Here is a 15,564-nt window from a genome sequence, read left to right as displayed (position 1 = left end):
CAACCATCTCAACCATCTCCAATCATCCCCATCTCCAACCATCTCAACCATCTCAACCATCTCCAGCCATCTCCAAACATCTCCAAACATCTTCAAACATCTCCATCTCCAAACATCTCAACCCTTCCCAGCCATCTCCAAACATCTCCAACCATCCCCATCTCCAACCATCTTCAACCATCTCCAGCCTTTCCCAACCATCTCCAGCCATCTCCAATCATCTCAACCCTTCCCAACCTTGGTGACCCTTGGAATGGGTGATCTGGGGAGGGATCAGAGACCATCCCCAGCCGTCCCCCACCATTCCCAACCATCCCAAACCATCCCAACCATCTCCAACCATCTCCAAACATCTCAAACCATCCCAAACCATCCCAACCATCTCCAACCATCTCCAAACATCTCAAACCATATTCAACCATCCCCATCTCCAACCATCTCCAAACATCTCCAACCATCCCCAACCATCTCAAACTATCTCCAACCATCCCAAACCATCTCCAACCATCCCCAGCCGTCCCCCACCATTCCCAACCATCCCAAACCATCCCAACCATCCCCAACCATCTCCAAACATCTCAAACCATCTCCAACCATCCCCAACCATCTCAAACTATCTCCAACCATCCCAAACCATCTCCAACCATCTCCAGCCATCTCCAACCATCCCAAACCATCCCCAACCATCCCCAACCATCTCCAACCATCCCCAAACCATCTCCAACCATCCCAAACCATCCCAACCATCTCCAACGATCCCCATGTCCAACCATCCCAACCATCCTAATCCATCTCCAACCATCCCCATCTCCAACCATCCCCAACCACCTCCAACGATCCCAAACCATCTCCAACCATCTCCAAACATCTCAAACCATCTCCAAACATCTCAAACCATCTCCAACCATCCCAAACCATCTCAAACCATCCCCATGTCCAACCATCCCAAACCATCCCAACCCTCCCCAACCATCTCCAAACATCTCAAACCATCTTCAACCATCTCCAACCATCTCCAGCCATCTCCAGCCCTCCCCAACCATCTCCAACCATCCCAACCCTTCCCAACCATCTCCAACCCTTCTGAACCATCTCAAACCATCTCCAACCATCCCAAACCATCTCCAACCATCTCCAGCCATCTTCAACCATCTCCAAACATCTCAAACCATCTCCAACCATCCCCAACCATCTCCAGCCATCTTCAACCATCTCCAACCATTCCAAACCATCTCCAACCATCCCCAACCATCTCCAGCCATCTTCAACCATCTCCAACCATCCCAAACCATCTCCAGCCCTTCCCAACCATCTCCAAACATCTCCAACCATCCCAAACCATCTCCAAACCATCTCCAACCCTTCTGAACCATCCCAAACCATCTCCAACCATCCCCAGCCATCCCAAACCATCTCCAACCATCTTCAACCATCTCCAACCCTTCTGAACCATCCCAAATCATCTCCAACCATCCCAACCATCCCAACCATCCCCAACCATTCCAAACCATCTCCAACCTTCTTCAACCATCTCCAACCCTTCTGAACCATCTCCAACCATCCCCAACCATCTCCAACCATCCCCAACCATCTCCAACCATCCCCAACCATCTCAAACCATCTTCAACCATCCCCATCTCCAACCATCTCCAACCATCTCCAACCATCCCCAACCATCTCCAAACATCTCCAAACATCCCAAACCATCTCCAACCATCTCCAACGATCCCCATGTCCAACCATCCCAACCATCCTAATCCATCTCCAACCATCCCCATCTCCAACCATCCCCAACCACCTCCAACGATCCCAAACCATCTCCAACCATCTCCAAACATCTCAAACCATCTCCAACCATCCCAACCATCTCCAACCATCCCAAACCATCTCAAACCATCCCCATGTCCAACCATCCCAAACCATCCCAACCCTCCCCAACCATCTCCAACCATCTCCAGCCATCTCCAGCCCTCCCCAACCATCTCCAACCATCCCAACCCTTCCCAACCATCTCCAACCCTTCTGAACCATCTCAAACCATCTCCAACCATCCCCAACCATCTCCAACCATCTCCAACCATCCCCAACCATCTCCAACCATCCCAAACCATCTCCAACCATCCCCAACCATCTCCAGCCATCTTCAACCATCTCCAAACATCTCAAACCATCTCCAACCATCCCCATCTCCAACCATCTCCAACCATCCCCAACCATCCCCAACCATCTCCAACCATCCCAAACCATCTCCAACCATCCCCAACCATCTCCAGCCATCTTCAACCATCTCCAAACATCTCAAACCATCTCCAACCATCCCCATCTCCAACCATCTCCAACCATCTCCAACCATCCCAAACCATCCCCAACCATCTCCAGCCCTTCCCAACCATCTCCAACCATCTCCAACCATCCCAAACCATCTCAAACCATCCCCATGTCCAACCATCCCAAACCATCTCCAGCCCTTCCCAACCATCCCAAACCATCCCAACCATCTCCAAACATCTCCAAACATCTCCACCCATCTCCCAACCATCTCAAACCATCCCCAACCATCTCCAACCATCCCAACCATCTCCAACCATCCCCAACCATCTCCAACCATCCCCAAACCATCTCCAACCATCTCCAACCATCTCCAACCATCTCCAAACATCTCAAACCATCTCCAACCATCTCCAACCCTTCTGAACCATCCCAAACCATCTCCAACCATCTCCAACCATCTCCAACCATCCCCATGTCCAACCATCCCAAACCATCCCAAACCATCTCCAACCATCTCCAACCATCCCCAAACCATCTCCAGCCATCCCCAGCCATCCCCAACCATCCCCAACCATCTCCAACCATCTCCAACCATCTCCAACCCTTCTGAACCATCCCAAATCATCTCCAACCATCCCAAACCATCTCCAACCATCCCCAACCATCTCCAACCATCTCCAACCATCTCCAACCCTTCTGAACCATCCCAAATCATCTCCAACCATCCCAAACCATCTCCAACCATCCCCAACCATCCCAACCATCTCCAGCCATCCCCAACCATCTCCAACCATCTCCAACCATCCCAACCATCTCCAACCATCCCCATGTCCAACCATCCCAAACCATCTCAAACCATCTCCAACCATCCCAACCATCCCAACCATCCCCAACCATCTCCAACCCTTCTGAACCATCTCAAACCATCCCAAACCATCTCAAACCATCCCCATGTCCAAACATCTCCAAACATCTCCAAACATCTCCACCCATCTCCCAACCATCTCCAACCATCCCAAACCATCTCCAACCATCCCCAAACCATCTCCAACCATCCCCACCCGTCCCCCCAGACCACGGTGCCGCCGGCCGGGCTCAACTTCAACCGTTTCACGGAGGACTCGCTGCTGCGGCACGCGCAGTTCGTGGTGGAGCAGGTGGAGAGCTACGACGAGGCCGGCGACAGCGACGAGCCCCCGGTGCTCATCACGCCCTGCATGAGGGACCTCATCAAGCTGGCCGGGGTCACCTTGGGCAAGAGGTGAAGTTTTGGGGCAAAAAAAGCCAAAATTGGGAAAATTCCCGCCAAAATCCCACCAAAATCCCATCAGGGGTTTGGGTTCCGTGGTGTCAATGTCGGGGAAATCGGCCCAAAATTTGGGGGATTCTCGTGAGGGAACTCATTGAGGTGGGTGAGGTCACCCCTGGGAAGGAGGGGAGGTTTTGGGGTAAAAAAAGCCAAAATCGGGAAAATTCCCACGAAAATCCCGTCAGGGGTTTGGGTTCCGCGGTGTCAATGTCGGGGAAATCGGGCCAAAATTTGGGGGTTCTTGTGAGGGATCTCATTGAGGTGGGTGAGGTCACCTTGGGCAAGAGGTGAGGTTTTGGGGCAAAAAAAGCCAAAATCGGGAAAAATCCCACGAAAATCCGGAAGGGTTTGGGTTCCGCGGTGTCAATGTCGGGGAAATCGGCCCAAAATTTGGGGGTTCTTGTGAGGGAACTCATCGAGGTGGGTGAGGTCACCTTGGGCAAGAGGTGAAGTTTTGGGGCAAAAAAAGCCAAAATCGGGAAAATTCCCACGAAAATCCCGTCAGGGGTTTGGGTTCCGTGGTGTCAATGTCGGGGAAATCTCAGAATTTGGGGGGATTCTTGTGAGGGATCTCATTGAGGTGGGTGAGGTCACCTCTGGGAAGGAGGTGAAGTTTTGGGGCAAAAAAAGCCAAAATCGGGAAAAATCCCACGAAAATCCGGAAGGGTTTGGGTTCCGCGGTGTCAATGTCGGGGAAATCGGCCCAAAATTTGGGGGGATTCTCATGAGGGAACTCATCGAGGTGGGTGAGGTCACCACTGGGCAAGAGGTGAAGTTTTGGGGCAAAAAAAGCCAAAATCGGGAAAATTCCCACCAAAATCCGGAAGGGTTCGGGTTCCGTGGTGTCAATGTCGGGGAAATCTCAAAATTTGGGGGTTCTTGTGAGGGATCTCATTGAGGTGGGTGAGGTCACCCCTGGGAAGGAGGGGAGGTTTTGGGGCAAAAAAAGCCAAAATCGGGAAAATTCCCACCAAAATCCCATCAGGGGTTTGGGTTCCGCGGTGTCAATGTCGGGGAAATTGGGCCAAAATTTGGGGGTTCTTGTGAGGGAACTCATTGAGGTGGGTGAGGTCACCCCTGGGAAGGAGGGGAGGTTTTGGGGCAAAAAAAGCCAAAATCGGGAAAATTCCCACGAAAATCCCGTCAGGGGTTTGGGTTCCGCGGTGTCAATGTCGGGGAAATCTCAAAATTTGGGGGTTCTTGTGAGGGATCTCATCGAGGTGGGTGAGGTCACCTTGGGCAAGAGGTGAGGTTTTGGGGCAAAAAAAGCCAAAATCGGGAAAAATCCCACGAAAATCCGGAAGGGTTCGGGTTCCGCGGTGTCAATGTCGGGGAAATCGGCCCAAAATTTGGGGGTTCTTGTGAGGGATCTCATCGAGGTGGGTGAGGTCACCCCTGGGCAGGAGGTGAAGTTTTGGGGCAAAAAAAACCAAAATCGGGAAAAATCCCACCAAAATCCGGAAGGGTTTGGGTTCCGCGGTGTCAATGTCGGGGAAATCGGCCCAAAATTTGGGGGGATTCTTGTGAGGGATCTCATTGAGGTGGGTGAGGTCACCCCTGGGCAGGAGGGGAGGTTTTGGGGCAAAAAAAGCCAAAATCGGGAAAAATCCCACGAAAATCCCGTCAGGGGTTTGGGTTCCGCGGTGTCAATGTTGGGGAAATCGGCCCAAAATTTGGGGGTTCTTGTGAGGGAACTCATCGAGGTGGGTGAGGTCACCTCTGGGAAGGAGGTGAAGTTTTGGGGCAAAAAAAGCCAAAATCGGGAAAAATTCCCACCAAAATCCCATCAGGGGTTCGGGTTCCGCGGTGTCAATGTCGGGGAAATCGGCCCAAAATTTGGGGGGATTCTCGTGAGGGAACTCATCGAGGTGGGTGAGGTCACCTCTGGGAAGGAGGTGAAGTTTTGGGGCAAAAAAAGCCAAAATCGGGAAAATTCCCACCAAAATCCCATCAGGGGTTTGGGTTCCGCGGTGTCAATGTCGGGGAAATTGGGCCAAAATTTGGGGGGGTTCTCGTGAGGGATCTCATCGAGGTGGGTGAGGTCACTCCTGGGCAGGAGGGGAGGTTTTGGGGCAAAAAAAGCCAAAATCAGGAAAAATCCCATCAAAATCCCGTCAGGGGTTTGGGTTCCGCGGTGTCAATGTTGGGGAAATCTCAAAATTTGGGGGTTCTTGTGAGGGAACTCATTGAGGTGGGTGAGGTCACCTTGGGCAAGAGGTGAGGTTTTGGGGCAAAAAAAGCCAAAATCGGGAAAAATCCCACCAAAATCCGGAAGGGTTTGGGTTCCGTGGTGTCAATGTCGGGGAAATCGGCCCAAAATTTGGGGAGGTTCTTGTGAGGGATCTCATTGAGGTGGGTGAGGTCACCCCTGGGAAGGAGGGGAGGTTTTGGGGCAAAAAAAGCCAAAATCGGGAAAAATCCCACCAAAATCCCATCAGGGGTTTGGGTTCCGTGGTGTCAATGTCGGGGAAATCGGCCCAAAATTTGGGGGGGTTCTCGTGAGGGATCTCATCGAGGTGGGTGTGGTCACCTCTGGCAAGAGGTGAAGTTTTGGGGCAAAAAAAGCCAAAATCGGGAAAAATCCCACCAAAATCCCATCAGGGGTTTGGGTTCCGTGGTGTCAATGTTGGGGAAATCGGCCCAAAATTTGGGGGTTCTTGTGAGGGAACTCATTGAGGTGGGTGAGGTCACCCTTGGGAAGGAGGGGAGGTTTTGGGGCAAAAAAAGCCAAAATCGGGAAAAATTCCCATCAAAATCCCATCAAAATCCCATCAGGGGTTTGGGTTCCGTGGTGTCAATGTCGGGGAAATCGGCCCAAAATTTGGGGGTTCTTGTGAGGGACCTCATCAAGCTGGCCGGGGTCACCTTGGGCAAGAGGTGAGGTTTTGGGGCAAAAAAAGCCAAAATCGGGAAAAAATCCCACCAAAATCCCATCAAAATCCCATCAGGGGTTCAGGTTCTGTGGTGTCAATGTTGGGGAAATCGGCCCAAAATTTGGGGGGATTCTCGTGAGGGATCTCATTGAGGTGGGTGAGGTCACCTTGGGCAGGAGGTGAAGTTTTGGGGCAAAAAAAGCCAAAATCGGGAAAATTCCCATCAAAATCCCATCAGGGGTTTGGGTTCCGTGGTGTCAATGTCGGGGAAATTGGGCCAAAATTTGGGGATTCTTGTGAGGGAACTCATTGAGGTGGGTGAGGTCACCTCTGGCAAGAGGTGAAGTTTTGGGGCAAAAAAAGCCAAAATCGGGAAAATTCCCACGAAAATCCCGTCAGGGGTTTGGGTTCCGTGGTGTCAATGTTGGGGAAATCTCAAAATTTGGGGGTTCTTGTGAGGGAACTCATCGAGGTGGGTGAGGTCACCCCTGGGAAGGAGGGGAGGTTTTGGGGTAAAAAAAGCCAAAATCGGGAAAAATCCCATCAAAATCCCATCAGGGGTTTGGGTTCCGTCGGGGAAATTGGGCCAAAATTTGGGGGTTCTTGTGAGGGATCTCATCGAGGTGGGTGAGGTCACCCCTGGGCAGGAGGTGAAGTTTTGGGGCAAAAAAAGCCAAAATCGGGAAAAATTCCCACCAAAATCCCGTCAGGGGTTTGGGTTCCGTGGTGTCAATGTCGGGGAAATTGGCCCAAAATTTGGGGGTTCTTGTGAGGGATCTCATCGAGGTGGGTGAGGTCACCTCTGGGAAGGAGGGGAGGTTTTGGGGCAAAAAAAGCCAAAATCGGGAAAAATCCCACGAAAATCCGGAAGGGTTTGGGTTCCGCGGTGTCAATGTTGGGGAAATCTCAAAATTTGGGGGTTCTTGTGAGGGATCTCATCGAGGTGGGTGAGGTCACCTTGGGCAAGAGGTGAAGTTTTGGGGCAAAAAAAGCCAAAATCGGGAAAATTCCCACGAAAATCCCGTCAGGGGTTTGGGTTCCGTGGTGTCAATGTTGGGGAAATCTCAAAATTTGGGGGGGTTCTCGTGAGGGATCTCATCGAGGTGGGTGAGGTCACCTTGGGCAAGAGGTGAAGTTTTGGGGCAAAAAAAGCCAAAATCGGGAAAAATCCCATCAAAATCCGGAAGGGTTTGGGTTCCGCGGTGTCAATGTCGGGGAAATCGGCCCAAAATTTGGGGGGATTCTCATGAGGGATCTCATCGAGGTGGGTGAGGTCACCTTGGGCAAGAGGTGAAGTTTTGGGGTAAAAAAAGCCAAAATCGGGAAAATTCCCACGAAAATCCCGTCAGGGGTTTGGGTTCCGCGGTGTCAATGTTGGGGAAATCGGCCCAAAATTTGGGGGGATTCTCGTGAGGGAACTCATCGAGGTGGGTGAGGTCACCCCTGGGAAGGAGGGGAGGTTTTGGGGCAAAAAAAGCCAAAATCGGGAAAAATTCCCACCAAAATCCCATCAGGGGTTTGGGTTCCGTGGTGTCAATGTTGGGGAAATCGGCCCAAAATTTGGGGGGATTCTCGTGAGGGATCTCATTGAGGTGGGTGAGGTCACCTCTGGGAAGAGGTGAAGTTTTGGGGCAAAAAAAGCCAAAATCGGGAAAAATCCCACGAAAATCCCATCAGGGGTTTGGGTTCCGTGGTGTCAATGTCGGGGAAATTGGCCCAAAATTTGGGGGGATTCTCGTGAGGGATCTCATTGAGGTGGGTGAGGTCACCTTGGGCAAGAGGTGAAGTTTTGGGGCAAAAAAAGCCAAAATCGGGAAAAATCCCACCAAAATCCCATCAGGGGTTTGGGTTCCGTGGTGTCAATGTTGGGGAAATCTCAAAATTTGGGGGTTCTTGTGAGGGATCTCATTGAGGTGGGTGAGGTCACCTCTGGCAAGAGGTGAAGTTTTGGGGCAAAAAAAGCCAAAATCGGGAAAATTCCCATCAAAATCCCATCAGGGGTTTGGGTTCCGCGGTGTCAATGTCGGGGAAATCGGCCCAAAATTTGGGGGTTCTTGTGAGGGAACTCATTGAGGTGGGTGAGGTCACCCCTGGGAAGGAGGTGAAGTTTTGGGGCAAAAAAAGCCAAAATCGGGAAAAATTCCCATCAAAATCCCGTCAGGGGTTTGGGTTCTGCGGTGTCAATGTCGGGGAAATCTCAAAATTTGGGGGTTCTTGTGAGGGAACTCATCGAGGTGGGTGAGGTCACCTCTGGGAAGGAGGGGAGGTTTTGGGGCAAAAAAAGCCAAAATCGGGAAAAATCCCATCAAAATCCAGAAGGGTTTGGGTTCCGCGGTGTCAATGTTGGGGAAATCGGCCCAAAATTTGGGGGGATTCTCGTGAGGGATCTCATTGAGGTGGGTGAGGTCACCCCTGGGAAGGAGGGGAGGTTTTGGGGCAAAAAAAGCCAAAATCGGGAAAATTCCCACCAAAATCCGGAAGGGTTCGGGTTCCGCGGTGTCAATGTCGGGGAAATCGGCCCAAAATTTGGGGGGATTCTCGTGAGGGAACTCATTGAGGTGGGTGAGGTCACCTCTGGGAAGGAGGTGAAGTTTTGGGGCAAAAAAAGCCAAAATCGGGAAAAATCCCATCAAAATCCAGAAGGGTTCGGGTTCCGCGGTGTCAATGTTGGGGAAATCGGCCCAAAATTTGGGGGTTCTCGTGAGGGAACTCATCGAGGTGGGTGAGGTCACCTTGGGCAAGAGGTGAAGTTTTGGGGCAAAAAAAGCCAAAATCGGGAAAATTCCCATGAAAATCCGGAAGGGTTTGGGTTCCGTGGTGTCAATGTCGGGGAAATCGGCCCAAAATTTGGGGGTTCTCGTGAGGGATCTCATTGAGGTGGGTGAGGTCACCTCTGGGAAGGAGGGGAGGTTTTGGGGCAAAAAAAGCCAAAATCGGGAAAATTCCATGAAAATCCGGAAGGGTTTGGGTTCCGTGGTGTCAATGTCGGGGAAATCGGTCCAAAATTTGGGGGATTCTCGTGAGGGAACTCATCGAGGTGGGTGAGGTCACCCCTGGGAAGGAGGGGAGGTTTTGGGGTAAAAAAAGCCAAAATCGGGAAAATTCCCACGAAAATCCCGTCAGGGGTTTGGGTTCCGCGGTGTCAATGTCGGGGAAATCGGCCCAAAATTTGGGGGTTCTTGTGAGGGAACTCATCGAGGTGGGTGAGGTCACCTTGGGCAAGAGGTGAAGTTTTGGGGCAAAAAAAGCCAAAATCGGGAAAAATCCCACGAAAATCCGGAAGGGTTTGGGTTCCGTGGTGTCAATGTCGGGGAAATCTCAAAATTTGGGGGGATTCTCATGAGGGAACTCATCGAGGTGGGTGAGGTCACCCCTGGGAAGGAGGGGAGGTTTTGGGGCAAAAAAAGCCAAAATCGGGAAAATTCCCACCAAAATCCCATCAGGGGTTCGGGTTCCGCGGTGTCAATGTCGGGGAAATCGGCCCAAAATTTGGGGATTCTCATGAGGGAACTCATCGAGGTGGGTGAGGTCACCCCTGGGAAGGAGGGGAGGTTTTGGGGCAAAAAAAGCCAAAATCAGGAAAAATTCCCACCAAAATCCAGAAGGGTTTGGGTTCCGTGGTGTCAATGTCGGGGAAATCTCAAAATTTGGGGGTTCTTGTGAGGGAACTCATTGAGGTGGGTGAGGTCACCCCTGGGAAGGAGGGGAGGTTTTGGGGCAAAAAAAGCCAAAATCGGGAAAAATCCCACCAAAATCCCATCAAAATCCTGTCAGGGGTTTGGGTACCGCGGTGTCAATGTTGGGGAAATCGGCCCAAAATTTGGGGGGGTTCTTGTGAGGGATCTCATCGAGGTGGGTGAGGTCACCCCTGGGCAGGAGGTGAAGTTTTGGGGCAAAAAAAGCCAAAATCGGGAAAAATCCCACGAAAATCCGGAAGGGTTCGGGTTCCGCGGTGTCAATGTCGGGGAAATCTCAAAATTTGGGGGTTCTTGTGAGGGAACTCATTGAGGTGGGTGAGGTCACCCCGGGCAAGAGGTGAAGTTTTGGGGCAAAAAAAGCCAAAATCGGGAAAAATTCCCACGAAAATCCCGTCAGGGGTTTGGGTTCCGTGGTGTCAATGTCGGGGAAATCGGCCCAAAATTTGGGGGGATTCTTGTGAGGGATCTCATTGAGGTGGGTGAGGTCACCTCTGGGAAGGAGGTGAAGTTTTGGGGCAAAAAAAGCCAAAATCGGGAAAAATTCCCATCAAAATCCCATCAGGGGTTCGGGTTCCGTGGTGTCAATGTCGGGGAAATCGGCCCAAAATTTGGGGGGATTCTCGTGAGGGAACTCATCGAGGTGGGTGAGGTCACCCCTGGGAAGGAGGGGAGGTTTTGGGGCAAAAAAAGCCAAAATCGGGAAAATTCCCATGAAAATCCGGAAGGGTTTGGGTTCCGTGGTGTCAATGTCGGGGAAATCGGCCCAAAATTTGGGGGGATTCTCGTGAGGGAACTCATTGAGGTGGGTGAGGTCACCTTGGGCAAGAGGTGAAGTTTTGGGGTAAAAAAAGCCAAAATCGGGAAAATTCCCACCAAAATCCCGTCAGGGGTTTGGGTTCCGCGGTGTCAATGTCGGGGAAATTGGGCCAAAATTTGGGGGTTCTTGTGAGGGAACTCATTGAGGTGGGTGAGGTCACCCCTGGGAAGGAGGTGAAATTTTGGGGCAAAAAAAGCCAAAATCGGGAAAATTCCCACGAAAATCCCGTCAGGGGTTTGGGTTCCGCGGTGTCAATGTCGGGGAAATCTCAAAATTTGGGGGTTCTTGTGAGGGATCTCATTGAGGTGGGTGAGGTCACCTTGGGCAAGAGGTGAAGTTTTGGGGCAAAAAAAGCCAAAATCGGGAAAAATCCCATCAAAATCCCATCAGGGGTTTGGGTTCCGTGGTGTCAATGTCGGGGAAATCGGCCCAAAATTTGGGGGTTCTTGTGAGGGATCTCATTGAGGTGGGTGAGGTCACCTTGGGCAAGAGGTGAAGTTTTGGGGCAAAAAAAGCCAAAATCGGGAAAAATCCCACCAAAATCCAGAAGGGTTTGGGTTCCGCGGTGTCAATGTCGGGGAAATCGGCCCAAAATTTGGGGGGATTCTCATGAGGGATCTCATCGAGGTGGGTGAGGTCACCTTGGGCAAGAGGTGAAGTTTTGGGGCAAAAAAAGCCAAAATCGGGAAAATTCCCACGAAAATCCGGAAGGGTTTGGGTTCCGTGGTGTCAATGTCGGGGAAATCGGCCCAAAATTTGGGGGGGTTCTCGTGAGGGAACTCATTGAGGTGGGTGAGGTCACCTCTGGGCAAGAGGTGAAGTTTTGGGGCAAAAAAAGCCAAAATCGGGAAAATTCCCATGAAAATCCGGAAGGGTTTGGGTTCCGTGGTGTCAATGTTGGGGAAATCTCAAAATTTGGGGGGATTCTTGTGAGGGATCTCATTGAGGTGGGTGAGGTCACCCCTGGGAAGGAGGGGAGGTTTTGGGGCAAAAAAAGCCAAAAATGTGACCAAAATTTGGGACCTCCAAAGAGGATTTGCCCGAGATTGGGAAGGGTTTGGGTTCTGTCAGCGCAAAATTTGGGGGAGTCCAAGCAAAGTTGGGAAAATCTTCCCAAAATTGGTGAGGATTTGGGTTGGGTGGTGTGGGAAGGGTTGGGAGTCCGAGCAGAAACCTTCCCAAAATTGGGGTGACCTTCTTAAAATTGGGAGAATTCTGCCAAAATTGGGAAGATCCTCCCAAAACTGGGAAGATCCTCCCAAGATCACAAAAACCTTCCTAAAACTGGGAAGATCCTCCTGAAATTGGGAAGATTGTCCTGAAATTGGGACATTTCTCTCAAAATGGAGAAGATCCTCCCAAGATCCCAAAATCTCTCCTGAAATTGGGGAAGATCCTCCCAAAATTGGGAAGATCCTCCCAAGATCACAAAAATCCCTCTTGAAATTGGGAAGATCCTCCCAAAATTGGGAAGATCCTCCTGAAATTGGGGAAGATCCTCCTGAAATTGAGAAGATCCTCCCAAATCCCAAAATCTCTCCTGAAATTGGGAAGATCCTCCCAAAATTGGGATGACCTTCTTAAAACTGGGAGAATTCTCCCAAAATTGGGAAGATCCTCCTGAAATTGGGGAAGATCCTCCCAAAACTGGGAAGATCCTCCCAAGATCCCAAAATCTCTCCTGAAATTGGGAAGATCCTCCCAAGATCCCAAAATCTCTCCCAAAATTGGGAAGATCCTCCCAAGATCCCAAAATCTCTCCTGAAATTGGGAAGATCCTCCCAAGATCCCAAAATCTCTCCCAAAATTGGGAAGATCCTCCCAAGATCCCAAAATCTCTCCTGAAATTGGGAAGATCCTCCCAAAACTGGGAAGATCCTCCTAAAATTGAGAAGATCCTCCCAAGATCCCAAAATCTCTCCTAAAATTGAGAAGATCCTCCCAAAACCGGGCGAATTCTCCCAAAATTTGGAAGATCCTCCCAAGATCACAAAAATCCCTCTTGAAATTGGGGAAGATCCTCCCGAAATTGGGATGACCTTCTTAAAACTGGGAGAATTCTCCCAAAATTGGGAAGATCCTGAAACTGAGAAGATTCTCCTGAAATTGGGAAGATCCTCCCAAAATTGGGACATTTCTCTCAAAATTTGGAAGATCCTCCCAAGATCACAAAAATCCCTCCTGAAATTGGGGAAGATCCTCCCGAAATCGGGCAAACCCAAACCTGGTGTTGCTCCAGCGTTGGGTCCCCCCACCCAAAATCCATCCCCACCTTTTGGAGACCTCACCTGGCCACCCGTGGAGGTCCCCGGGGTGGTGGCCACGCCCCTGGGTGTGGCCTCCCCGCCCCCTGGGCGTGGCCTGAGCGCCGTCCCCGTGCCGCAGGCGAGCCGTGCGGCGCCAGGCCATCCGGCACCCGACGCGCATCGACAAGGACAAGGGTCCCACCAAGGCCACCACCACCAAGCTGGTGTACCTCATCTTCGACACCTTCTTCTCGGAGCAGATCGAGAAGGACGAGCGCGAGGAGGACAAGGAGAACGCCACCAAGCGCCGGCGCTGCGGCGTCTGCGAGGTGACCGCGGCTCGCCGGCGCGGTTGGGTTTGGTGTTGGGGGGGGTCTTCCAGCCTTGGTCAATGTCGTGGGTTGGGTTGGGTTGGGTTGGTCTTGAAGGACTCCCAGTGTTGGCCAACATCAACGTCATGAGTTGGGTTGGGTTGGGTTGGTTTGGTCTTGAAGGACTCCCAGTGTTGGCCAACATCAATGTCATGGGTTGGGTTGGGTTGGGTTGGTTTGGTCTTGAAGGACTCCCAGTGTTGGCCAACATCAACATCATGAGTTGGGTTGGGTTGGTTTGGTCTTGAAGGACTCTCAATGTTGGCCAACATCAACATCATGAGTTGGGTTGGGTTGGTTGGTCTTGAAGGACTCTCAATGTTGGCCAACATCAACATCATGGGTTGGGTTGGGTTGGTCTTGAAGGACTCCCAGTGTTGGCCAACATCAACATCATGAGTTGGGTTGGGTTGGTTGGTCTTGAAGGACTCTCAATGTTGGCCAACATCAACATCATAGGTTGGGTTGGGTTGGGTTGGGTTGGTCTTGAAGGACTCTCAATGTTGGCCAACATCAACATCATAGGTTGGGTTGGGTTGGGTTGGGTTGGTCTTGAAGGACTCTCAGTGTTGGCCAACATCAACATCATGAGTTGGGTTGGTTGGTCTTGAAGGACTCCCAGTGTTGGCCAACATCAGCATCATGAGTTGGGTTGGGTTGGGTTGGTTTGGTCTTGAAGGACTCCCAGTGTTGGCCAACATCAACGTCATGGGTTGAGTTGGTTTGGGTTGGGTTGGTTTGGGTTGGGTTGGTTTGGTCTTGAAGGACTCTCAGTGTTGGCCAACATCAACGTCATGAGTTGGGTTGGGTTGGTTTGGGTTGGGTTGGTTTGGTCTTGAAGGACTCTCCATGTTAGCCAACATCAACATCATGGGTTGGGTTGGGTTGGGTTGGGTTGGTTGGTCTTGAAGGACTCCCAGTGTTGGCCAACATCAACATCATGGGTTGGGTTGGGTTGGGTTGGGTTGGGTTGGGTTGGTCTTGAAGGACTCTCCATGTTAGCCAACATCAACATCATGGGTTGGGTTGGGTTGGGTTGGGTTGGGTTGGTCTTGAAGGACTCCCAGTGTTGGCCAACATCAACATCATGGGTTGGGTTGGGTTGGTCTTGAAGGTCTCTTCCAATCTTGGTCTACATCATCTCCCTTGGTTGGGTTGGCTGATCTTGGAGAGTCTTCCAATCTTGGTCAATGTCATTGTCATGGGTTGGGTTGGGTTGGTCTTGAAGGACTCTCAGAGTTGGCCAACATCAGCGTCATGGTTTGGGTTGGGTTGGGTTGGTTGGTCTTGAAGGTCTCCCAGTGTTGGCCAACATCAACATTATGAGTTGGGTTGGGTTGGTTTGGTCTTGAAGGACTCTCGGTGTTGGCCAACATCAATGTCATGAGTTGGGTTGGGTTGGGTTGGTTTGGGTTGGGTTGGTTTGGTCTTGAAGGACTCTCGGTGTTGGCCAACATCATGGGTTGGGTTGGGTTGGGTTGGTCTTGAAGGACTCCCAGTGTTGGCCAACATCAACATCATGGGTTGGGTTGGGTTGGGTTGGTTGGTCTTGAAGGACTCCCAGTGTTGGCCAACATCAACGTCATGGGTTGGGTTGGGTTGGTCTTGAAGGTCTCTTCCAATCTTGGTCTACATCATCTCCCTTGGTTGGGTTGGCTGATCTTGGAGAGTCTTCCAATCTTGGTCAATGTCATTGTCATGGGTTGGGTTGATCTTGGAGGGCTTTTCCAGCCTTGGTCAATGTCATTGTCATGGGTTGGGTTGATCTTGGAGGGCTTTTCCAGCCTTGGTCAATGTCATTGTCATGGGTTGGTTGCTTTTGGAAGATCTTCCAACCTTGACCAACACCAACACCATGAGCTGGTTGGGTTGATCATGGAGAGTCTTCCAATCTTGGCCAACATCAACACCATGAGCTGGTTGAGTTGATCTTGGAGAGTCTTCCAATCTTGGTCAATGTCATTGTCATGGTTGGTTGG

At 51.2% G+C, this 15,564-nt stretch overlaps 1 protein-coding gene across 1 annotated transcript in view; it reads left to right on the top strand.

Moving 5' to 3' along the window:
- The window catches only part of DNMT1 (DNA methyltransferase 1), a 98,494-nt gene that overhangs the window by 30,571 nt on the left and 52,359 nt on the right, over nucleotides 1-15,564 (top strand). The window contains 2 exon segments of the mRNA XM_074530099.1: nucleotides 3,345-3,532; nucleotides 13,354-13,543. Of these exon segments, the coding sequence (XP_074386200.1) occupies nucleotides 3,345-3,532; nucleotides 13,354-13,543 (378 nt within the window).

Source organism: Zonotrichia albicollis, chromosome 32, assembly GCF_047830755.1.
Source record: "Zonotrichia albicollis isolate bZonAlb1 chromosome 32, bZonAlb1.hap1, whole genome shotgun sequence".
NCBI classification, from domain to species: Eukaryota; Metazoa; Chordata; class Aves; order Passeriformes; family Passerellidae; genus Zonotrichia; species Zonotrichia albicollis.
Note: the sequence above shows the minus strand (reverse complement) of the source record. Positions and strands in the feature narration are given on the sequence as shown.